This window comes from Brassica napus, chromosome C6 (assembly GCF_020379485.1).
Source record: "Brassica napus cultivar Da-Ae chromosome C6, Da-Ae, whole genome shotgun sequence".
Taxonomy (NCBI): domain Eukaryota; kingdom Viridiplantae; phylum Streptophyta; class Magnoliopsida; order Brassicales; family Brassicaceae; genus Brassica; species Brassica napus.
The window spans coordinates 17,892,306-17,916,796 of record NC_063449.1 but is presented as its reverse complement, the minus strand read 5'-3'; the positions used below and the strand labels follow the sequence as shown (position 1 = coordinate 17,916,796).

The window sequence follows — 24,491 nt, the reverse complement described above, 5'->3', positions numbered from 1 at the left end:
TCCTCTGCCAAACCTGCTTCCTGCTCAGCAGCTTTCTCCACCAAATCCCCCAATCTGTGGTAAGCGACAACACGACATCTATTGCGAATTTTGACTCGCATCCCACCCAAAAACTTCCTAATCAGGTCTTCCTCAGTAATACCGGCTCTTGCAAACCTGCGAAGTCGGTTGAACTCAACTTCATACTCCCTGATTGTCATGCCACCCTGGCTCACATGCTCGAAGTCACTCTTCTTCTTATCCATAGCTTCTTTGGAAAGTACTTCCTATCAAACTCTCGAATAAAATTTGCAAAGGTAAGCGGATCAGGCCCACGATGGCCCAATCGTACTCCCTCCCAGCACACAAGTGCATCTCCACTCAGGTACTGCATAGCCAACCTAAGTGAAACCTCTGGTGGACACTCAATAATCTCCAATTTCCGTTGCAGACCAAGCTTCCAATCATATGCAACTGTAGCATCCACTGTTCCCCCAAAATGCTCCATATCCATGTTCCGCATCTGAGTCGTAAGTCTGTAAAACTTCTCATCATAAACACGGTAAACCGGTAAGGGTGGAGGTGGTGGTAGTGGTGGTTGTTGTAAACCCTGAGGAAGCTGCTGTCCTTGAACCCCCTGCACAGAAACCTGAGGTGGAATCTGCTGCGGTGGAATCTGCTGCGGTGGAATCAGCTGACCAGCAGCCAACTGACGGGCAACCTCTTGTGCTGCTACACGGGCGGCTTCTTGTGCAGCTACATGAGCAGCTTCATGCGTAACCTGCTGAATAGCAGCCTGGGCAGCCTGGGTAGCTGCCTGCTGAACCATCTGCATGAGTGCAGCCTGATCAAATGGTGGGGCTGCAGGCTGCACACCCTCTGCCTGAACACCTCCTGTAGCACGCTGATCATCCACAACTTCACGAGCATCAGCTCTGACCCTGACGGTGCAAGTACGCTTAGTTCTTCTTTTTGGCGGCATCTGGAAAAAGAATGGACGAAACAATTAATTTCTGTTAAATCAGAACATTAACGATTGCTGAAAAATAACCGAACAGAAAGGTGTTTCTAAGTTTTGAAAACCGTTGAAAACTTTAAAAATCTTTACAAAAATCAGGTCCCCTAACCGGCGTCCCGGGACAGGGCCGAGACACAACCCCGCTCTGATACCAAATTGTAACACCCGTCTCATCAACACTCGAGACCGGCGTGCTGCTAATCAACAACTTATATCTTAAATCCGTAAAAAGGTCTGAAAGTCGACTTTCATATAAATAACGAAATAAATTCATAAATCCCATAGTCGAAATAACTGAAATAATCGTCAAAATAATAGATATAAGTCCGAGAAATAAAATAAAGGAAAACGCCTAAAAGCACCAGCTGTCCGATCAATCTCCTACTCATCAGCCTCACCTGCAAGGGGGTAAATGAGGGGGTGAGTAACAAAGGAGTCACTCAGTGAGGTATGGGATACTAAACCCGAAGTCAATGGACCCGGACAGAATACTCCGAATAAATATAATTTAAACCTAACACGTTGCAAACACGGTACCTAAAGTACCCAGAGATCAAACAAACTGCCCACTAACAGGCCAAAAACACCACCGAATATGTGCTCGGTAACACACGCTCGTAGACGATTTATCGACCTCCACGCCTTGGCACAACAGGTCGACTACGTTGTGCCGCGGCAAACACCACACCCAATGTACTGTCTCCAACCGATACACCCATGGTAGGCTTTCATCCAAATCACATCAATATACTATATATATATATATATATATTATCAATTATTAATGAACAAGTATTGTTGAACCATCTATAATCCTAGTTCCAGTTTAAGCAAAGAACCTAAAAACTAAACAAGCAATGACAGACTCAATTTCACGGAAACGGAAACACATTAGAAATAAATTATACTTATTCGTGGTACTAAGCCGTGTAAGAGAAGCTCGAGAAAAGACCCTCACCTTAGCAACGTGGAAAAGTAATAGCTATGAACTCCAACTGCTCAAACAGACTCCAAATCTGAAATCAGGGCGAAAAATCGAGTCAGAACGCCCTTCGAACGGTTAAAAACGGATAACCGGCGATCTGGTCAAAAGTCAACCCGCTGGTCAAAGGTCAATCCGGTCAACTCTGACCCAAGCCGGTCAACCCTTGACCAAATTGAAAAAGAATTGAACCAAATCGGTTTTCCATAACCGAATTTAAATCAATTTTAACTACCAGTTTAATTTAACCAATTTAATTAATTTAAACCAGAAATCGATTTAATAAATAACCGGTTAACCTAAACCGAACCGAAATCGATTAACCCAACCGGTTGACCGGATCCGAGTTGACTCGCCGAGTCAACTCGGTCGAGTTGCCGAGTCGCCGGCCGAGTCACCGGCGGCGGAAAAAGGATGGCGGCTTACCGGAATCAACGGCGGCAACGGACAACGGCGGGTGCTGGTGGCGCGTGAGATCCACGCGCGTAACGTGTGGAGGACGGCGGCGGCGCGTGTGCCACACGCGCGGAACGACGCGGGAGAAAAGCCGCGCTTGACGACGCGTCGCGGTGGTTCTGAGGCTGATCATCCGGCTCCGGACTCGTCTCGGCGTCACGAACACGATGGTGGTCTTAGAATCACGAAATTACAAACGGTGAATGAGTTATGATCGATTTACTAATCGCCTACACAAAACTCAAATCGGAAAAGGTGGTTCTGCTATACCTTCGGTGTTTTGCGGCGGTTCGACGACGGATCTACTTTCGGTCGATGGTGGTTGCGGCGGCACGGTCTCAGATCTCGACGACGGCTCAGATTCTACAAGGTCACAAGGCTTAGGGTTTTGGAGATTAAAATAATGGTAATAATGGTTTATATATGTGACTCACCAAGGCCTTCCTGCAAACCTACTTGGCTTTGCTGGGCCGAAATGACTGGACCGATAATCGGGTCGTTACACACTCATGCTTCATTAGACATCTTTTATTGAATGGTTATCGCTCAAAGACTCCACTACCCCATTGATTCTCAAAAGAGTTGTTGCTCATGCATCTATCCGTGAGATATCAAAACTAAGTCTCACACTGGAGAAATAGACAAGGAGTGTCTAATATATAAAGAGATGTCCAACTCTAATTAGTACGAGACTTTTTGGGAAAAAATCCAAAAGTAAATCTATACGGACCAGCCAATTAGGTCCAAAGTGGACAATATCATACTAATCGGATAATATATAGTTGGACATGGGCTCACATAATTCAAACAATTGGTATCAGAGCCAGGTTGACGAGAAATCTGCAAAAAAACCAAAATACCCTTCGAATATGAACATGACCCATCGAGTTAGGAATGGGAGGTATATGGCAGAGATCAAGTCAAAAGATCCTGAAACTCAGTTGTGGGACACAAGATGAATATGGTTCTTAGTTTGAGGGGGAGAATATAAGATATCAAACTAAGTCCCACATTGGAGAATTAGACAAGGAGTGTCTAATATATAAAGAGATGTCCAACTCTAATTAGTACGAGACCTTTTGGGAAGAAGCCCAAAAGTAAATTCATGCGGGCCAGCTAATTAGGCCCAAAATAGACAATATCATATTAATCGGATAATATAAAGTTAGACATGAGCTCACACAATTCCAACACTTTCTACAGCATTTGGGCAGAACAGAATATGAAGTCTTCTTCTCATATGGGTTTCATTTTGTACATATATCTTTCTCATATTTATATGAAATTTATATTTTTGGCAAAATAAAGTATACGTGGCTTTTTAGTATGTATATATACATACAATAATAGAAGTTTCACTAATAACTTCTTGTCGTATAGAAAAAATTCCCTTAAAACGAATTTTATGTAACATGTTATATCCTTGTTATATAAAAAAATAACAGTCTTTGATTGTAAGTAAATTTCTATAATTTCGTGCATGTTATTCACAAAATATTGATGAAATGTTTGATATAGTGAACGTTTACAATCGGCTAATAAGGAAAAAGAGAGTTAATTAACATTTGAAATTTTAAAATTCACATGATTTGTTTTACAGGTCTAACAAGAGATGATCACACGTAACACAAAAACCTTGCGTACGTAAACAAACATTACGATGACACGAACAATAAACCATTACAATATATATATATACACAACAACGAATCACTTTAACCACCACAACCGCCACCGTCACCACAACAACGAATCACTTTAACCGCCACAACCGCCGCAACCTCCACAACCGCCACCGTCACCACAAAGACAGCCTTTGCCGCGGCTAAATGCCCTGCTTGTGGTAGTCTTTGTACCTGACGACATCACACGAAGTCCTCCATCCTTCTTTCCCGTCTTACCCTTTTTCACATCTCCCGGCGACTGAGAAGACGACGACGACGAAGGCTTTTTCTTCTTGCGGCCGAGGAAACAGCATAACATAACTAAGCAAAAACACTCAGTCACGGAACGATTCTTGAAAATTTTGTCTTTTGTTGGATAGTAGTGATACAAACATAATTAAATGTCCTTTTATATAAACACATATATGTAACTCAATATTCGTTGACTTTATGAGTATGTAAGCTTACGAAACACTCATGGTCTTTATTTTTAAACAATACAAGAAATTGCAGAAGAAATTTCAATGCTGTTAGTGAATGTAACCGTTATCTCTTTCAGGTCAAGGAGACCAGCTCACAACTGTAGAAAGTTGAATAACTCTCTTTGAGACGTTGACAATATCATCCAAAATATTTATAAGCTAATTGCTAATACTATATCCGGCAACCATAAAACAATATGTGGAAGTAGAAGTCGGAACAAGCAACGCTTGTCTCCTGTTAAGACTGGAGAGATTGACATTTTAGATTATTAGTTGCAGCTATCGATCATACGTGCTCGTTTTCTGTCAAGAGTGTTAGGTTTTTAACGCATGCATTAGGCACAGGAACGCTAAAAGAGTCAAGAAGCAGATCCAAGGACATGCTTAAACCTTGAAACCCATTACAGAAAAAAAGGACAACGCATAGTCTCTTTGAGATACAATGTAACAAAGAATATTTGCCGTTATTACGGAAACCCTGAAAAGGTATGGAAGAAAAATGCTAAACCTCCAATTCTTGAGTCTTTGTTATGTAGAAGTGGTACCATCAAGAATTCGATCTAATCTCAAGGCGGCAATGAAGCTTTTTTTAAAAAAGGGTTTGAAATGCTATTTGTAGCTCTGTGAAGCTTCTAAAACGAGCTTGTCCATGAACTGGTACTTCTTGTCATATCCCCATCCAAGATTACTCTGCATTGCCCATGATTAAGAGAGAAACGTCAATACCTCTTAAGATATATCTGATGAAAGAGAGTGATGTTAGATGAAAGATCTTGAGGGGTTGGTTACATAAATCAAACCTTAAGACTAAGAGCAACACGATCTGCAAATCGTTTCACAGAATCTGGTGCACTTTGAGGAACTGTTGTAGCAATTCTATCGAGCTCCTCGTTCTGTGTCTTGGCAGTTACTCGATCAGGACCACTGTAGTGATCAACAATGTCTTTCATAAGGGGTGCTTCCTTCATCGCTTCATCAATTGCTTCCTGCAAAACAAAAGCGAGAACAGCAAGAGGTCACAAAAGAGACACAAATTGAAATAAGAACAATATTTTGCATGGACACAAAAGAGTCAAAGATCGAACATTTTATACCTCCCATTCTTACAGATCCTTGATTCCTTCTAAAGCCACAATGAACGGCTTCACCTTCTCAAGGCAATTACGAAGAGGCATTGGTGGCTTCTCATCAATGTCAGGATTCGATCCAAAGTCAGGCATCAAATATTCTGGCTCACACTCAATCTACAAGAGAGAGAGAGAGACATAATCATATTCTTTACTCACTATTCCTAAAACAACGTTCTATGCATAAATTTTTCAAGATAATCATATTAGAGAAGCAAAAAAAAAAGAGAGAAACTTAACCATGAGATTAGTGTCATAAGCATCAACCAAGGCATCAAGAGCAGTAGAAGGCAAAGCCCTTTCGCAGATACTCTCATAACCTTAGAGCTAACTGATTCATAATCTCAGGTCCCATCTTCTTAGCAAACTTCTCTCCACTCAAAGCCTCTTCCTCTTCTTTCTTATCATCTCTCCACGCTTCCCCTGCCTCTTCCCCTTACACCACCGCTTCCCTCAGCTTCGCCGTGGGAAAGCTGGCTCCTAGATCTTCTTCCAGCTTCCTCCGGACTCAATTGGGGCCGGGGAGTTTCATGCTTGGGCTGCGGTGGCGGCTGAGAGCGGCGAATGTGGCAGTTTTCTTCAAGTTGCGGTGGAGCAGCTTCCACAAAAGGTTGTCCTGCTCCATTTCCTAAAGCATTTGAAATGTTTTTAGACTCTGGTGGTTGCGAAGTTGCTTCCTTTATTGAAAACGCGGCTGTGACTGCTGCGATGGATGGCGAGAAGGCTCAGGAGCGAAAGGTGAAACTGGATCTGACAAAGGCGGTAAACGGAGGAGGATTCAGATCAGATTGGATCGGACGACCATAACCTCCGGGGGATTGCGATTCCGACGAGCCACCTCCGTGAGCAACCGTCTCTTTAGCAATTTCCGGTTCACTATTGATACCGAACTGTCCCTTTCCAGCGGCGGGGAATCCGGAACCGCGTCCACGGCCACGGCCAGCGGAGGAGAAACGAGAAGTGGGTTGGATGAGAAATGGAGTCTGGTTGAGTATGGATGAAAGGCTAAAGCCTTTCTTAAGGTTTGACAATCTTCTTCTGTAGTGATTACGTGAACCAAAAGGCAACTCCTTTTCTCCTGCTTCAATCACAAACAAACCAAGATGGAGCTTAGAGAACGTTCAGACAAGCACAATCTCGGACAGATGAGAAAGACAGTAAGTCAAGCTTGAAGAAGCATGACTTAACAAGAACACAAAAGGAGCACACAGCAACGTTTATCCAGTTCGTGCCTGTTAACTAAGGTCACTATGTCTGGCCGGGATCTTTTGTCCCGGAATCCACTAGACTCCAGAGTTACAAGAGTTACAAAGAAAACACGAATCAAAAGATTCTTACAAAGTCTTTCTCTCTGTTTTCTTTCTTTACTCTGATGTATACAAGAACTCTCACTCAGCTTACACAGAAATAAAAGCTCTTTACTTTCTTGCTGCCTCCACTCGTTTCTCTTCTAAGTGTTACCTCCTATCTTGCATCCTTCTGCTACTTATAACAGCTCAGACCAAAACCTAGTTCCCTTGACAGCTTCCACGAATTCTCTTATTTACCCTTGTACTATCTGTATCAAACAGGGCCCTTGTTTGATACAAGACAAACGACTCATGCTCCTTCGGTGTTGGAACAAATATAGAAAGTGTGGTCCTGCAAGAATAGTCACGTGAGCTGTCTCCTTAGCTGTAGTTTGCTTTATCACCAAGTTGCTTTTCAAACTCTTCTTTCTTAGTCGACCGTTGCTACTAAAACCAACAAATCTCCACCTAGTAGCAAGAGGTCAGACATAAGAGTTAACAACGATGATACCTGAGGTGTTTAGCAGTCATGAGTTTAGTCTAGTTTCTGGATTCCGATCCCGGTGCCTGAGTCCAATTACTCAGCCTTGACACGCAGTAAATCCAAAGCAGCTTTGAACTTACTAACGGGTAAGATCTTGGTGAAGATATCAGCCGGATTACTCAGAGTTGATATCTTTACCACATCCACAATTCCAGCAGCAGTAATTTCTCTGATCTTGTGGTACTTGATAGCAACATGTTTCGTTTTCTCATGAAACACGCTGTTCTTGGATAGAGCCATAGCACTTGAAGAATCACAAAATATCTCAATGCTTTTCTGCTCATATCCAAAACTCTTCATCAAACCTTTTAACCAGATTGCTTCCTTTCCAGCTTCATTCAACGCTATGTATTCAGCTTCAGTGGTTGATAGAGCCACTACCTTTTGCAATGATGATCTCCAACAGATAGTATTACCACCCAATGTGAACACCATTCCACTTGTAGATCGTCTCCTGTCTCGATCACCAGCATGATCCGAGTCACAGTAACCCTTAACAACAAATTCAGAACCCCTTCTGTAACATAGCTTTGTCTTTAGAGTTCCCTTGATGTACCTTAGAACCCATTTGACTCCTAGCCAATGTTCCTTGATGGGATTACTCATAAACCGGCTGATGACTCCTACTGGATAAGCCAAGTCTGGCCTGGTTCCTATCATGGAATACATGATACTTCCAACAGCATTACAGTATGGAACAGTCTTCATATATTCTTCGTTTTCCTTCAACTCTGCTTCTGTTGCCTTGCGCATGTTCAGATGAGCTCCCAGTGGAGTAACAACATGCTTTGCATGTTCCATCTTGTACAGCTCTAGTACTTTACCGAGATAGCCTTCTTGAGACAGATATAAAACGCCTTTAGCTCTATCTCGAGTGATCTCCATACCAAGGATCCTCTTAGCTCTATCTCGAGTGATCTCCATACCAAGGATCCTCTTAGCTGGTCCGAGGTCCTTCATGTCAAACTTGACACTCAGCTGTTGCTTCAGCTCAGTGATTACAGCTGTATCCCTTGCTGCTACCAACATGTCATCGACATAAATGAGCAAGTATATCATTGAGCCATCTCCAAGCATCTTTGTGTAAGCACATTTTTCATATGGACTCTTCTGAAACCCAATCTCCTGAATGTAGCTATCAAACTTCTCGTTCCATTTCCTTGGGGACTGTTTCAGTCCATACAAAGACTTATTCAGCAAACACACTTCATCTTCCTCAAACTGGTCCTCAAAACCTTCTGGCACTTCCATGTAGATCTTCTCATTAAGTTCTCCATGGAGAAATGCTGTCTTACATCCAGTTGTTCAAGCTCAAAGTCCTCTTCAACAACAGTAGCCAACAAGATCCTTATAGACACATGTTTAACTACTGGTGCAAAAATTTTGGTGTAATCAATCCCTTCTCTTTGGGAATATCCCTTAGCAACAAGTCTTGACTTGTGCCTTGGTCTTTCTACTCCAGGAATTCCAGGCTTACGCTTGTAAATCCATTTGCAACCGATCAATCTCTGACCTTTTGGTCTCTTGACGATGGTCCAGGTGTGATTCTTGACCAAGGAATCCATCTCTTCATTCATACCTCCTTTCAAGAGTTCCCAATCATCATCTTGACGAGCTTCCAAGTAACATGAGGCTTCCAGCTTGTCTCCATCCACTGTAGTAACTAAAGCTTTAGCAAAGAAGTCTTCTTCTTCCTCGTCACTGGTTTCCTCACTCAGATATCCTTCAATATCATAATGTCTTGGCGCCCTTATTGGCCTTCTCTCCCTATCACGTGCCAAGTGATAACTCTTAGGTGATTCAAGTGAGCTTTCTCCTGATGTGTCTTCTTCAACTTCTTGAGGCACAACCCGAACAGGTGATTGATCTCTCTGTGATACAGTTTCTTCCGAGAGATCTCCACCCAAACTTAAATCTCCTTCTTCTTCCAAGTCTAGATCCAACAATGTTCTTGATGATTCCTCTGTCATTACTTCTTTATTCTTCAGTATGATGTCCTTGTAAACAGCATTCTCTTGAAACTGAACGTTCCTACTGATTACACATTTCTTCTCGTTGATCAACCACACCTTGTACCCTTTTACTCCGGTTGGATAACCTAACAGCACTCCTTTCTTAGCTCTTGGTACGAGCTTCCCTTCATCTGAATGTACAAAAGCCAAGCAGCCAAACCTCTTCAGATAACTGTATGCTGGTTGCTTACCATTCCATCTCTTGTCTGGAATCTCAGACTTCAGAACAGATGAGGGAGTCTTGTTGATCAGATTAACTGCCGTCTGTGTGGCCTCAGCCCAGAACATCTTTGGCAAGCCTGAGTCACTTAACATGCTTCTTACCTTCTCCATGATGGTTCGATTCATGCGCTCAGCGACACCGTTTTGTTGCGGCGTGTAAGCACAGGTTCGATGTCTGACAATTCCTTTGCTCTTACAGTAATCATCAAACTGATGGTTGCAAAACTCTAACCCGTTGTCAGTGCGCAGAACCTTCACCTTCCTTTCAATCTGAGTCTCCACCATGATGTTCCACTCCACAAAAGTTTCAAATGCCTCATCTTTACGTTTGTGAAAATAGACCCATGTCTTCCTTGAGTAATCATCTATGAAGGAGATGAAATACTGACATTTTCCTAGAGACAAAGGAACAGATGGAGCTCCCCATAAATCAGAGTGAATATAGTCCAATCTGTCTTTTGTATCATGAGTGGCCAGATCAAAGCTTACATGTTTTGCTTTGCCATATATGCAATCTTCACACATCTCAAGTGTAGATATCTTCTTCCTGTCTAGGATGCCTTTCTTTACCAAGATCTCCATGTTTCTCTGGCTCATGTGACCCAAACGCCTATGCCACAGTGTTGTATTGTCTGATATCTTCTACACTGCAAGTAGTTGACCTCTCTCTGACTTTCCTTGTAGAATGTAGAGCTTCTCATATCTCTTTCCTGTCAGTAGAGTGATGCCTTTCTGTTTCACCAGCAGTGTACCATTATTTGATTCAAAACTGCATCCTTGTTCTTCTAGAGTACCCATAGATAACAAGTTTGTGTCCATATCCGGAATGTACCTCACTCTAGTAAGCAGTACTGAGGAGCCATCTTCATTTCTAATCCTGATGTTTCCGATTCCTTGGACCTTTGATGTAGTTTTGTTTCCCATCCTTACCGAGCCTCCAGCATCTTCACTCAGAGTCTCAAACCATTCTCTTTTATGAGACATATGGTAGCTGCAACCAGTGTCCATGATCCATACATCTTCAAGACTTACATCTTTAGAGTATAGAGCTTCTGTTACATACAGCCCAACAACATCAGTATGATTTCGCTGTACCATTGTTGCCTCTCCTTGATTTCTGCTTGTGGTGGCTTGGTCCTTGTTCTTGTTGAACGGTTTGTTCTTGGTTGGACAGGTATTCTTGAAGTGACCTTCCTCTCCACAGTTCCAACAGACCTTCTTGTTCTTAGATTTGGACCGAGCTTTGTTCTGCTTTGAGGATCTTTCTCTGCGTTCACCTCTTCCTCTTTGCTCTCCTTTGTCCCTGACATACAGACCTTCTCCTTGGCTTTGACTTTTGGAACTCTTTGAGCTGGTTCCAAACTCCAAGTCCTTTGAGTAAATAGCAGCAATAACTTCATCTAGAGTCGGTGTTGTTCGGCTTGAACCATACTTCAATGTATCTCTTAGTTGGTCAAACTGTCGAGGTAGAGACATTAGTAAAAGGATTGCTTGATCCTCGTCAGACACCATCACATCTGCATCTTCAAGATCAGCTATGAGATGCAGAAAGTCATCTATATTCGCTTCAGTGGATAGGCTTTCTGACATCCTGTAGCTGTAGAGTCTCTGTTTGAGGTAGATGCGGTTTGGTAAGGCTTTAGCTAGATAGAGTTTATACAAGGCTTTGATCATCCCTGCAGCAGTCTCTTCCTTCCTGATCTTCCTCAAAACTCTATCAGTGACACTGAGGACGATGGTGCCTCTTGCCTTCTTCCGTTTTTCAGCCAAAGATTCTTCCTTTTCCTTAGCTTCTTTGCTGTCACCTTCAGCTTCATCCAGATCTGAACTTTTTCCTTTTGAGCTCTCCTTTTCTTCAAAGACTTTGCTCAAACCTATAAGATCCAGATGCGCCAGCAGCTTGTTCTTCCATAGTGTGTAGTCGCCGTGTCCATCAAACTTCTCAAGGTCCACTCTTGTAGACGTCGTCATGGTTCAAGAGTCAGTATGACTGCTTAACACCACGAGGTAAGCACAACCGTGGGCTCTGATACCACTTTGTAGTGATTACGTGAACCAAAAGGCAACTCCTTTTCTCCTGCTTCAATCACAAACAAACCAAGATGGAGCTCAGAGAACGTTCAGACAAGCACACTCTCGGACAGATGAGAAAGACAGTAAGTCAAGCTTGAAGAAGCATGACTTAACAAGAACACAAAAGGAGCACACAGCAACGTTTATCCAGTTCGTGCCTGTTAACTAAGGTCACTACGTCTGGCCGGGATCTTTTGTCCCGGAATCCACTAGACTCCAGAGTTACAAGAGTTACAAAGAAAACACGAATCAAAAGATTCTTACAAAGTCTTTCTCTCTGTTTTCTTTCTTTACTCTGATGTATACAAGAACTCTCACTCAGCTTACACAGAAATAAAAGCTCTTTACTTTCTTGCTGCCTCCACTCGTTTCTATTCGAAGTGTTACCTCCTATCTTGCATCCTTCTGCTACTTATAACAGCTCAGACCAAAACCTAGTTCCCTTGACAGCTTCCACGAATTCTCTTATTTGCCCTTGTACTATCTGTATCAAACAGGGCCCTTGTTTGATACAAGACAAACGACTCATGCTCCTTCGGTGTTGGAACAAATATAGAAAGTGTGGTCCTGCAAGGATAGTCACGTGAGCTGTCTCCTTAGCTGTAGTTTGCTTTATCACCAAGTTGCTTTTCAAACTCTTCTTTTCTTAGTCGACCGTTGCTACTAAAACCAACATCTTCCTATACCTCTCCTCTCATTTGGGTGATGATGCTATCCTACACGACTGACACTGGCGCGTAATGCTAATTCGGAAAAATGAGATTTTCTTAAACGTTCCCGTTTCTGTTTACCGATTATTGCAAACCAGTCCCTGCAATTATTATTTATACCCGACCAAAACAGATTTTTACTTTCGATTTTTCAAACATACACCCCTGATCAGAGCTACTATTAAGCTCAATGCTCGTCTGAGTTAGCACGAAATATAAATATCTTTAATCCGACACAAACTATGTTTACACTAGTAGTCCCAAAATATAATTTATTATCATTCATTAATGTATCAGTGTTACAATAAATTTTCGATGAAGTACGTACAAATGAACTTCTATACATGGACTTTAACTCGATATACCTCTCTCATTGAAACATTCTTCTTTCTCCCCATAATATAATATATTTTCTTTTTGATTTTTCTTTAAATGAGAAATGCGGTCAAAGACAATATAACCCTTCATAAAATAGCTTAATTACAAAGATCCAACCTTAAATATCCGACCGACCCAAACTCCATTTGGTTCAACCTGTATCTTTACCTAACCAACAGCGTTTTGTCCCAATATCTCTCACATCCAACTCTCGAATCAAACGCACCAGCTCAAGAAGAGCTTCCACGATGACGGCTCGATGCGTCGTAGCTACAAAATCAGCTGATTCGGTGAACGCAAAGTCTGATCTTTCGGAAGAGGAGATCGAAGCGAAGGCAAAGGTAGGATCTTTGATCAGAGTGACTGCGCCTTTGAAGGGTTATCATGTAAACCCCATCCCGGAGGTTGATTTGTAAGTTGTAAGTTGGAAGCGACCACTGTGGAGATAAGGTGGGGACACGTCCTGGGTAGGACCGGACGGGAGGGTGTACCATTGCCACGATGGACTCGCAGCACACTCACACGAACCCATCTACTCTCCTGGTTACTTCAGCTGCCGAGCTCCTTCCCTCAACGACCGTAACTTCTCTGAGAGAGCTTTAACCGTCGGTATCGACGTTCCTGTCGGCACAGGGTAACTATCTTTTGTCTACTTAAAACAAGGACTTTGAATCATATTGACTGCTTGGTGTCTTTACATTTGGGAACACAACAAAGAACAATCTCTAGATAATGTTTTTCAGACAACAAGTGTCAATCTTTTTGTGTTTTGGTTCACGTTCACTCAGGGAAACATCATTGATGAGAGATTTATCAGAGGTTGAATAATAGTTAGGATGAGAGATTAGGAATGAGTCTCTTAGTGGTGACTTGAGCTGTGAGATTTTAAATTTTTGTGATCAGAAAAGACGGACTTTCGTAGATTGTATGTAGAGATGAAGAGGCTTAATGGATGGAATATGTTTTTCTTGGTAGATAGCTTGCGTGTCCTACTTGTGCTTAGTTTCTTCTATCAAAAGAATGAGATATAATACTTTGTGTGTTTTGGGAACTTGTGGTTACTGTTTTTGTATTGTATTTCAGAAACTTTGAGTTTGGTGTCGGGTTGCAAATGGGCGGTGGGAACTGGGGAAGATACAGTCTACTTCCGCTGAAACGTCGCTTGTTATGTTGTCTACTTCAAATGTAAGTTTTTTTGTAATGTTGGACTTTCCATATGATTTGAAGGGTTTCTGCCTTTTGACTAGTGTGGTTTTGTTGCTATCAAAGGCTGTGAAAGTGTTTACTGAAGAGCTTGTTCCAGCAAACCCAGATATTTTGGAAGGTGTTGCAGACCTTATACAGCTTAGCTATTTAAATTAACCGTCTGTTATTTATAACCTTCGTGTCAGATACTTGGAAGACTGATAAAGGACCTCAGAAGAAAAGACAGCTTCTTCTCAGGGAGAAGGACCTCAGCCATTGAGAAATGTTGTGACCACAGACCTGCTGAGGTTGATCAAGAAAAAAAAGACCTGCTGAGAATCTCGTCTTGTAGAAAGGTGGATCCTTGTACTGGACCAGAGAAGTTGATAAGGTCTTGTCCGGCTCTTGAGAGTTTGCAACTCAAAAAGTGTTGTTTGAATGATAAAGAAGGGATGGGAGCTTCTTGGGGCATTATATTTTATCTTCGATGGATCCTTGTCCTGGACCAGAGAAGCGTTGGAAGCTTCTTGATGTTTTATATCAATTAGGTACACTGATGTTTTGTATAAAAGTGAGAAAAAATATTATTGATTTTATTTTTGTTGTGATGTTTGGAAAACCAAAGTAACATACTTATATTTATTCGTGGAGAGCTCGTGACTTCCTTTGAGGATAATCTCCTATGGTAATCAGGAATGTAACACAAACAACATTTACATAACAAGTGATCAAGATCGACAGGGCGAAAAAAAGAATAAAGCAAAGGCTTAAAAAATTTTGAGATTCGAGTAAATCTTTAAAAAAAAATTGTAGGTATTAAGGGTTTTGAAGAAATTTCAGAGTTTTTTTTTTTTAAGTTTTAAATATTTATTTAGAATAATATTTTTATTCTTTAACTACTATAATCTGATATTTTTATAGTTTTATGGAATATATAAAAGCTTTCTATTTTTATTTGATTGATTTTATTAACAAAATTTTAATTACTATTAGTAATTTTTGGTAATCTTCAAGGTAGTAGTAATACAACCTTAGACATAGTAATATTTTGGCAGATTTTACAAATGATATATTTTGTAGTAAAACCAATGATTTTATACAATGAATGTCATTATAAAATATAATTACATAAACAGTTTACCAAAAATAAATATTTTTGTAGATTTTTCTTACTATAGCTTTACGATTCACACAACAACCATGAAAGTTAATGAATCATTTTGAGAAAATGATAAATTTTCCTAAAACTATAATAAATAATCATCTAAATAGTTTTAATAGTTTTATGTACTATATACATAGTCTACTAATAGATAATATATGGGTTCTATATCCTAAATATACGTACTACTTGCAATATATAGGGGTTTCAAACTACACACAATAAAACCCAGTAATCCCAGTAATCCAAATTACACATAATAAACCCAGTAATCTTAGTAGTCTGAATTACACACAATAAATCTAGTAATCCTAGTGATCCAATTATTTCATTTTATTTCAGATATATTTTATTTCAGCTTTATTTTTTATTGAAGTTTTCCTCAAATAAAATGGAATTATCATTACAATTAGTATTATTAAGAATTTTAAAATTAATTCCACACCGTACAGTCTTCTCTTACTAAAATTAATCCGTTTTAGTACTATACATAATAATACTGGTAATATTATATACAAAATTAACCACGTTTAAGTTCTATGCAATATATATTATATACACCAAATAATAAAATTAATATAAATGTCAAATTTCAAAAATAACAATTAATGACTATATACTAAAATCAAATATTTTTATTATCTTAGAATAAATATATCTTAAAATAATAAATCTAAATAAGAAAACTTTTGTAAATTAATATCTTGATAAATTAATAAAATTTCAAAGTTCCAACATTATTAATTTGTAGAGGTTCTACGGTAGTTCTCTTAGTAATACCCATAAATTATCCTTGCACTTATTAATCAAAAATTTAGGACGTTTTTGTTCGGATTTTACATTATTCATAATGTATAATTCATCGAAATGAAATTACACACAAAAAATCACCCAAAAAGACATAAATTATATCCTAAACCCATAAACACAATTTTTAAAATCCTTTTTAATATTTTAAAATTTGCATTGAATCTTTTTTTTACACTAACCGATAATAAAACTTTCACCAAAAACGGATATAAAATATACCTGAAATTCATAAACACAGTTTTTAAAATCGTTTTTTATCTCTCAATATTTTCATTAATTCTTACTTTTATAACGTTACCCATGATATAAAAACATTTAATATTCCAGAAAAAAATCATCGAAAACAAATATAAAATATACCCAAAATCCATAAACACAGTTTTCAAAATCGTTTTTATCTCTCAATATTTTCATCAATTCTTACTTTTTAATGTTACCCATGATGTAAAAAACATTTAAATGATATTCTAGAAAAACAATCATCGAAAACATACAAGAATCACCTCTTCTTCAAGCTTCAAAATCATCAATGGAGGATGAGGAAGATGAGCTTTCACGATGGGAGATAAAAGCATGTGGACCAAGTAAAATCTCACTGGTTAAGGTTAATATGTGGGCTCTGGTGGTAGATGAATTATAGTTGGTTAATTTAATTGGAGAAATTAATGTATTTATAAGGTAGAATAAGATATAATAAACTAATTGAGAGTTATACATGGAAGTACAATGATAAAAGGGCAGTGAGAGGAGAGAAGTGATAAAGAAATTGATTTTTTTTCCATAATATGGAGTTTTTTTTTTTTTGACGTCGAACGGCCATTCTATTACTCAAGCTTGAAGTGGTCTGGGTAACCAGACCGGAATAGAACAACCAATGAAAAGTAACTCTCTACGAAAGGTCCTAGCAGTCTTAGCCAAAAAATCAGCAAACAGATTGCGCACTCGTGGCACATAGGTTATTTTGAAGTCCGGGAAGCAAATCTGCAGCGTTTCTATCTTCTCCAGTTCTGTCGCAAAGCTTGGCCACACATGAGGTTCCTTTATCATTGAAATCAGCTCCTTGCAGTCTGTTCCAAAGCTCTGGCATGGCGAGTGTTGAAGCATATTCTCCATCGCCCAACGCAGTGCTTCTACCTCCGAATGCAAAGCTGATTCACATCGAATGAAATTCCGTGTTCCCATAAGTTGTGTGTTCTCCCCGCTATCCATCCAGACCCATCCACATCCACTAAAGCGATCTGAAGCTGTCCAAGATCCATCTAGTAGACAAATATTACCCAAGCTTAAGAATTGGTTTTCCTCATTGCTGATGGCCTGAACTACTGGCGATATCATCTCGTTTGCATTGAACCAGGCTTGACATTCACTTTCTGCATATCGAACTATTTCCAAGGGGTCTCTATCTATTCCCCTAAAAAGTTTGTCATTACGAGCCTTCCAAATATACCATATTAGCCAGGGATAAGGATCCCTGTCTTGGTCTGGCGCTAAGATTTCATTCTTCCTCCAGAATAGGTAGTCCATGTTTGTGTAGATGCTTGCCACTGGGAATATACCTGGGCTCGTAGGAGTTGCTGATAAGGACCACACTTGGAGAGCCGGAGGGCATTCAAATATTGCATGTGTTACAGATTCCTCTAGTTCTCCACACCTTGGGCAATAATTATCGCACCTCATATTCCGCCTTGCGAGATTCCTCGTTACTGCCACCTGACCCGTTATCAATTGCCATATAAGATGGCACATCTTTCTTGGCGCTTTCAACTTCCAAGCAAAGGCTTGGAGTTTAGTAATACTTGGTTCCAGTATTTCCTTTTCCTCTTCTGGCTTCATCAGATTTCGAGCAACCCAGTATCCAGATTTAACAGTGTATTGGCCATTCTTCGTGTAGTTCCAGCAGAAGGTATCACGGCGATGGGTAGAACTTATAGCCATACTACGAATGAGTGGTATGTCATCGGGGTGGACATAATTCTCTAGTAGCCCTACATCCCATTCCTTCAATTCTTGGTTAATGAGGTCACTAACTCTCATATTCGGATGCATTACAGGTGCTACAGGTGTAGCTGGTCTAGCAGGTATCGTTGGGATCCATTGGTCCTCCCACACCTTGATCTCATAACCAGAATGAATCTTCTGTCTGATCCCGAGAAGCAAAAGCTTTCTTGCAGCGTAAATGCTTGTCCACACATATGATGGGTTACTTGCAGAGACTGCTCGTAATGGCGAGGTCATCCTATAGTACCTGCCTCTCAAAACTCGGGCAACCAGTGAATCAGGGTACTGAGTCAATCTCCATAATTGCTTTGCCAATAGTGCTAGATTAAATTCATGGATTAAACGGAAACCAATCCCGCCCTCTTCTTTTGGTAGACAAACCTTTTCCCATTTCGCCCAATGTATTCCTCTTTTTGGTGGATTTGAGCTCCACCAAAATTGTGCAATGGCACTAGCGAGGTTCTCACAAATCTCCAATGGGAGCAGAAATGTTGACATAACGTATGTCGGAAGAGCGAGTAAGATGGATTTGATCATTACCTCCTTCCCCCCTTTTGAGAGGCATCTACCTGTCCATCCATTAACTCTGTGCATCAGATTGTCCTTTAAAAATGCAAAGAGTTTACATTTGGAGCCACTAATATCCTCTGGGATTCCCAAGTACTTTCCCATCCCACCATCATTATGTATTCCAAGTACATCTTTGATCTCTTGCCTAGTAGCTGCATTAATCCTCTTACCAAAGAGTAAGGAAGATTTGTCGAAATTGATACATTGGCCAGATGCTCTACCATATGTCCTGACTACTTTCATTACTTCTTCACATTCACGGGGCTCCGCCTTACAGAAGAAAAGGCTATCATCAGCAAAGAGAAGGTGGGATACTGAAGGACATGCGCGTGTGACACGCATCCCCGTTATCTTCCCTTGGTTCTCTGCATGATTGAGAAGGCTAACGAGCGCTTCCGTGCACAGAATAAAAATGAAAGGAGACAAAGGATCTCCCTGACGCAGGCCTCTACCTGGAACAATATGTCCTCTTGGCTGCCCATTCATAAGAACTTTATATTTCACCGACGTAATGCACCTCATGATCCATGTAATCCATGTTTCCGAGAATCCCATCTTTCGCATCACAGTTTCAATAAACGACCATTCCATCCTATCATATGCTTTACTCATGTCTGTCTTGATGGCCATCCTCTTATTACGTCCACTCGGTTTAGTTCGCAGGGCATGAAACATCTCTTGAGCAATCATGATATTATCTGAGATCTGTCTTCCCGCAACAAAGGCTGACTGGGTTTCTGATATCAATCCTGGCAAGACTTTCTTTAGTCTCTGGCATAAGACTTTAGATATGATCTTGTAGCTGACATTACATAGGCTTATGGGTCTGAATTGAGCCATATCATTTGGCTTAGTTGTCTTTGGGATAAGACATATATTTGTATCATTCAATCCATTAGTCACAGTCCCATCAAAAAGGAATTTATTAACCATAAGAGTTAAATCCTCCTTGACTATATCCCAAAACTTTTGATAAAAAAGTGCAGTCATCCCATCTGGTCCCGGTGCCTTGTCTGGATGCATGGCAAAAAGAGCTAGTTTGACTTCCCAATCAGAAACAGGAGCTGTGAGGTTGTCATTCATTGATCCCGTAACCGTCGTCGGAACTTCAGACAGCGCCTCTTCAATATCTTCTGGAATAGAAGACTCAAAGATTTGCCGAAAATAGCTAGTAGCAATGGCTACCAGGCCTTCCTCGTCCTCAACTATGTTACCATTTGCATCCAGTAACTGCGTGATTTTGTTCCTTGCTCTCCTTTGCTTCGTTAGGGCATGGAAGAATTTAGTATTTTTATCTCCCTCTCTCAGCCAAAACACTCTACTCTTCTGTTTCCAGAACATTTCCTCTGCTTTAAGAGCATCAGAGAGTTCATTTGGAGTTAAAGTCCTCTATACATCGATTTGAATCCTTTTGTTGTCAATAGAGTAATAATTAAGCGTTTAGTGTCATAAGCATCAACCAAGGTATCATGAGCAGTAGAAGGCAAAGCCCTTTCACAGATACTCTCATAACCTTCAGCTAACTGGTTCATAATCTCAGGTCCCATCTTCATAGCAAACTTCTCTCCATCAGTATTATCTCCAAGGAAAACACTCAAAGCCTCTTGTCAGCTTCCTCTTCTTTCTTATCATCTCTCCACGCTTCACCCCCTCTTCCCCTGCCTCTCCCTCTTCCTCTTCCCCTTACACCACCGCTTCCCTCAGCTTCACCGTGGGAAAGCTGGCTCCTAGCTCTTCTTCCAGCTTCCTCCGGACTCAGTTGGGGCCGAGGAGTTTCATCCTTGGGCGGTTGAACTCGCCTCTGCCGCTGCGGTGGCGGCTGAGGGCGGCGAATGTCGCGGTTTTCTTGTTGTTGCGGTGGAGCGGCTTCCACAAAAGGTCCTTCTCCACTTCCTAAAGCATTGGATACGTTCTTAGACTCTGCTGGTTGCTGCAGTTGCTCTTCCCTGCTCAATTGGGGACGTCGAGAGTCATCACTGGGAGGCGGTTGAAAACGCGGTTGCTGCATCTGCGATGGATGGCGAGGAGGCGCAGGAGAGAAAGGTGAAACTGGATCTGATCCAAGGGAACCTCTTCCACGTCCAAGGCTAGTGGAATCTGGTCTGACAAAGGCGGTAAACGGAGGAGGATTCAGATCAGATTGGATCGGACGGCCACGGTCGTGACCATAACCTCCGGGGGATTGCGATTCCGACGAGCCACGTCCGCGAGCCACCGGCACTTTAGCAATTTCCGGTTCACTATTGATACCGAACTGTCCCTTTCCAGCGGCGGGGAATCCGGAACCACGGCCACGGCCACGGCCAGCGGCGCCGGACGAAGAGGAGAAATGAGAAGTGGATTGGATAAGGAATGGAGTCTGGTTGAGTATGGATGCAAGACCAAAACCATTGTTAGGGCTTGACAATCTTCTTCCTACAGCTCCTCCTCTTGGGTGGTAAATGATGATGGAACAGAACAAAGACACTGGCGATGAGTGAAACAGTTCATGCGAAACTAGGTCACTTGAGAACAATAATAATTCATTAATACCAAAATTAGTCCCTAAACTTTTAGTATTATCGGATAAAAGATTGATATTTTCTTTGTCACGATTGGATTTCGGAGTTGTGGTGTGATGGAATGGAACTGGCAAGTATCGCAATAGTGAAATACAATTTCAGATCTGAAAAGCATACAGAAGATTTAAATGAAGAATTTCAGAATCTCTGCTGATGGAAGAAAGAAATCAATGGCAACAGAGGAGAAATGTAAGTACAAAACTCAAATTCTCTTTATTACAAATAAAAGTGAGATAATTTCGAATGTGGTGGTGGTGTAGGCTAGCGGAAGAAGCATCAGATTTAGAGCTTTTCGAGTTTAGTTAAGTACCCAGGATGAAGGAAGTGCAGCAAGTGAAGAGAGTGGAGGCTAGTTTAGTTGTTGAAGCCTTGGGTACTTGGGGGCATCCAGCTGAACAACTATACTTTCGCTCTTACAAGTATGAAGAGAGAGTAGACAAGGGAAAAGGCCCGGTGGAGCACTGGTCAGTTTTGGACAACTTACTATGAAAAGTTTCTGGAGCATAGGGAACAGCGTTCCTCCGTAGACCTCTACATCTGCCCACTCTGCCCAGTTTGGCATGTCTTCAAACGTCAACATCTCAAGGGACCAAAACGGCTGCTGATCTTGACCCTGCGATTTAGGATTGCTTGTGTAAAACTCTGGACCTATTCTTACCAGATCCCTCATGTTTGAAATGTGGAGCTCTTTGAGACCTGCTAGTCGACCAAGAGATGGCAAAGACGTACACCTTTGACATTCACTGAGACTTAAATATACGATGCTAGAGAATGAAGGGTCACTCATCCACCGCGGGAAACTATTTCCATAATATTTGTCTACGGTGAGTTTCTCTATCTTATTATGTGGGCGTAACATGTCAAAGAGGGCATCTTCATTACGCGTCCCTGATATAATGCCCATGACAGGATCTGATGTTCTCCAAGTAAAGTTTATCTCTTTCAGATGGGTCTTGCCCTCCAAGTCTGCTTCTTCTGCATCGCTAATTCCCTTAACTCTATGCAGCTCGAGGATTGCAAGTTTTCCGCGAAGCTTTGTAAGATCTTTAAGTGCCGAAATGGCCGCCCCTTTGCCATCACTAACAACGAAAGTTGTAAGTGTCTGGAGCCTCGTCAGTTTACCAAAGCTTTTTGGCATCTGGTTCAACTTCGTTGCTGTCAGATCAATATACGTCAGGCTGATAAGATTGCAGATTGTTTCTTCCAGTTGGATCAGATTGGGACAGTAAGACAGTAGAAGAGTCTGGAGATTGTACAGGAAACCAACCGATGTTGGAAGAGTCTTGAGATAAGTTCTAGAGAGGTCTAAGTACCGGATGTGCCTCATTCTCTTGAAAATATCTGAGGGCAGCAGGGTGAATTTATAATGGGACAAAGACAATACACGCAGGCAGGTAAGACCCCGAAGCAACTTATCTCTGACCATATTATTTAAGCAGCAGGTTTGAGAAGAATCTTTAAGGCTCAAAGGAAGAAAAGTTCGCAGAGACTTTACCCCGTGCAGTACCTCAAACTTCATAGCCTCACCACTATATTGGTCACGTAAATAGGATAAGTGCCTGGTTTTTCCTGACATTCCTTGAATTTGATTCTCGTACTTGAAGCAGAACTCTCCCGCTGCAAATTGAGCCAACTCGTTGATAAGATCATGCATAGTAAACTTTGATGTAGCAATAATGTCTCGTTGGAAAAGAGACCTTGAAACTAGTTCTGAAAAGTATTCATCTCCAACCGCTTCCATCCTCTCTGTGTTTCCTTCATCCTTATGCAAGAGTCCCTCCGACATCCACAAAAGAACTACCCTTTCCTTTTCGAAGACGTACCCTTTTGGAAATATGGAGCAGTAGGCAAAACATCTTTTCAAGGGAAGGGGGAGGTAATGATAGCTGACCTGTAAAACAGGGAGTATGTTGATTGAACCAGTTGGAAGAGTCCAGATCTTACTGTTTAGGATCCCCCTCCAATATTCACCTTCTCGGCTAGACCGTAACAAACCGCCAAATACTTTCGCAGCCAAAGGCAGGCCTTGGCACTTGCCCACTACTTGTTCTGCAAGCTCTCCCAGTTCTCGATTTAGATCATGCTCCTGAGGACCAAGTGCCTGTTCTCTAAAAATACTCCAGCATTCTCCAAATGGTAGAGGCTGAAGTGTGTGTGTGTTTCTTGCTAGCACCCACTTTTGTCGCGACATGGTGACTTCTTGTTGTTACAATAATTCGGCTCTCCTTAGCAGCAGTTGCAAAGGGTTGACATAGCAGATTCCAGTCCTCGAAAGATTCACTCCACATATCATCAAGAACGAGCAGAAACTTTTTCTTTTTCAATCTTTCTTCCAGTTTAAGGTGGAGTTGATTTAGGTCTTCAAAAGGAAATGTGCCTCGAGTGACTGCCTCAAAAATTCTCTTGGTAAGGCTAAAAACATCAATCTTCTCTGACACATGAATCCAGGCTTTTAATGGAAAATGATCCTCATCGTACAGGAGCTGTGCAAGTGTGGTCTTGCCAACCCCTCCAATGCCCACAATGGCTAGCACTTCTATTTTGCTATTGTCATCGTTTGTCAACAATTTCAAGATTTCCGCCTTTTCTGTTTGTCTACCAATTGGTCGTTGTTCTCCTATTAGAGATGTAGTCAATCTTTTTGTGTGTGTTGGCGTTGTGGGCAGTTGCGAGAACACTTCAATCTCTGAGGCTAGAGAGTCGAGCTTCATCTTGACACTCGTAAGCTTATCTAGCAAAATTTTCAAGCTGATTGTTTCTTTGCCGAGCGAAGCTTCTGTATAAATATCATCGAGAACATCTTCTGCATGGTAAACGGCATCTTTCAGCTTGTTGACCCAATCTTCCACTGCCTGGTTCGTAATTTGTTCCTCATGGGCATAACTAAGCCATGCACATATAGTCAAAAGTTTGGTTTCCAGCTCCCCAAGTATCACCTTCATCTCCTTCCCTTCTCGGACCCTGAAGAATTCATCGAAAATGGATGACATGACCGACTTGAACAGAGCTTTGAACAGAGCTTGTAAGAAAGCTGAGAGAATTATCCCTTCGACCAACATCCCTTCAGGTCTTCAGGTGTTGTGATGCGCCTTAAAACACACAGGAAAAGAAAAGAAAATAAACTGAATATTGATGTTCCTCAAAACACAGGAACGAAAAAGAAGCTGGATTATTTTTTTCTGTCTTTCTGATCTGCCGAACTTCATTACAACATTTATTAATAATGCATATATATATATTTAATATCATTAGTTTTTAATAATCCATAT

At 41.1% G+C, this 24,491-nt stretch overlaps 2 protein-coding genes and 2 pseudogenes across 2 annotated transcripts; all 4 read right to left on the bottom strand.

Moving 5' to 3' along the window:
• Positions 1-4,525: 4,525 nt before the first annotated feature.
• Positions 4,526-7,528, bottom strand: LOC106350508 (annotated as a pseudogene).
• A 9,695-nt stretch (positions 7,529-17,223) lies between these two features.
• On the bottom strand, positions 17,224-20,002 carry LOC125588386. Its single transcript, XM_048759703.1, has 4 exons — positions 19,114-20,002; positions 17,890-18,909; positions 17,766-17,803; positions 17,224-17,352 (listed from the first exon to the last, which is right to left on the bottom strand). Exons 1-4 carry the CDS (start codon positions 20,000-20,002, stop codon positions 17,224-17,226), a joined length of 2,076 nt encoding a protein of 691 aa, XP_048615660.1.
• Positions 20,003-20,040: 38 nt separating this feature from the next.
• LOC125588385 lies at positions 20,041-21,320 on the bottom strand (annotated as a pseudogene).
• A 251-nt stretch (positions 21,321-21,571) lies between these two features.
• On the bottom strand, positions 21,572-24,281 carry LOC106350510 (putative disease resistance RPP13-like protein 1). The gene is made up of 2 exons (XM_013790386.3): positions 23,433-24,281; positions 21,572-23,323 (listed from the first exon to the last, which is right to left on the bottom strand). The coding sequence occupies exons 1-2, from the start codon at positions 24,279-24,281 to the stop codon at positions 21,572-21,574; spliced, it is 2,601 nt and encodes an 866-aa protein (XP_013645840.3).
• Positions 24,282-24,491: the final 210 nt, after the last annotated feature.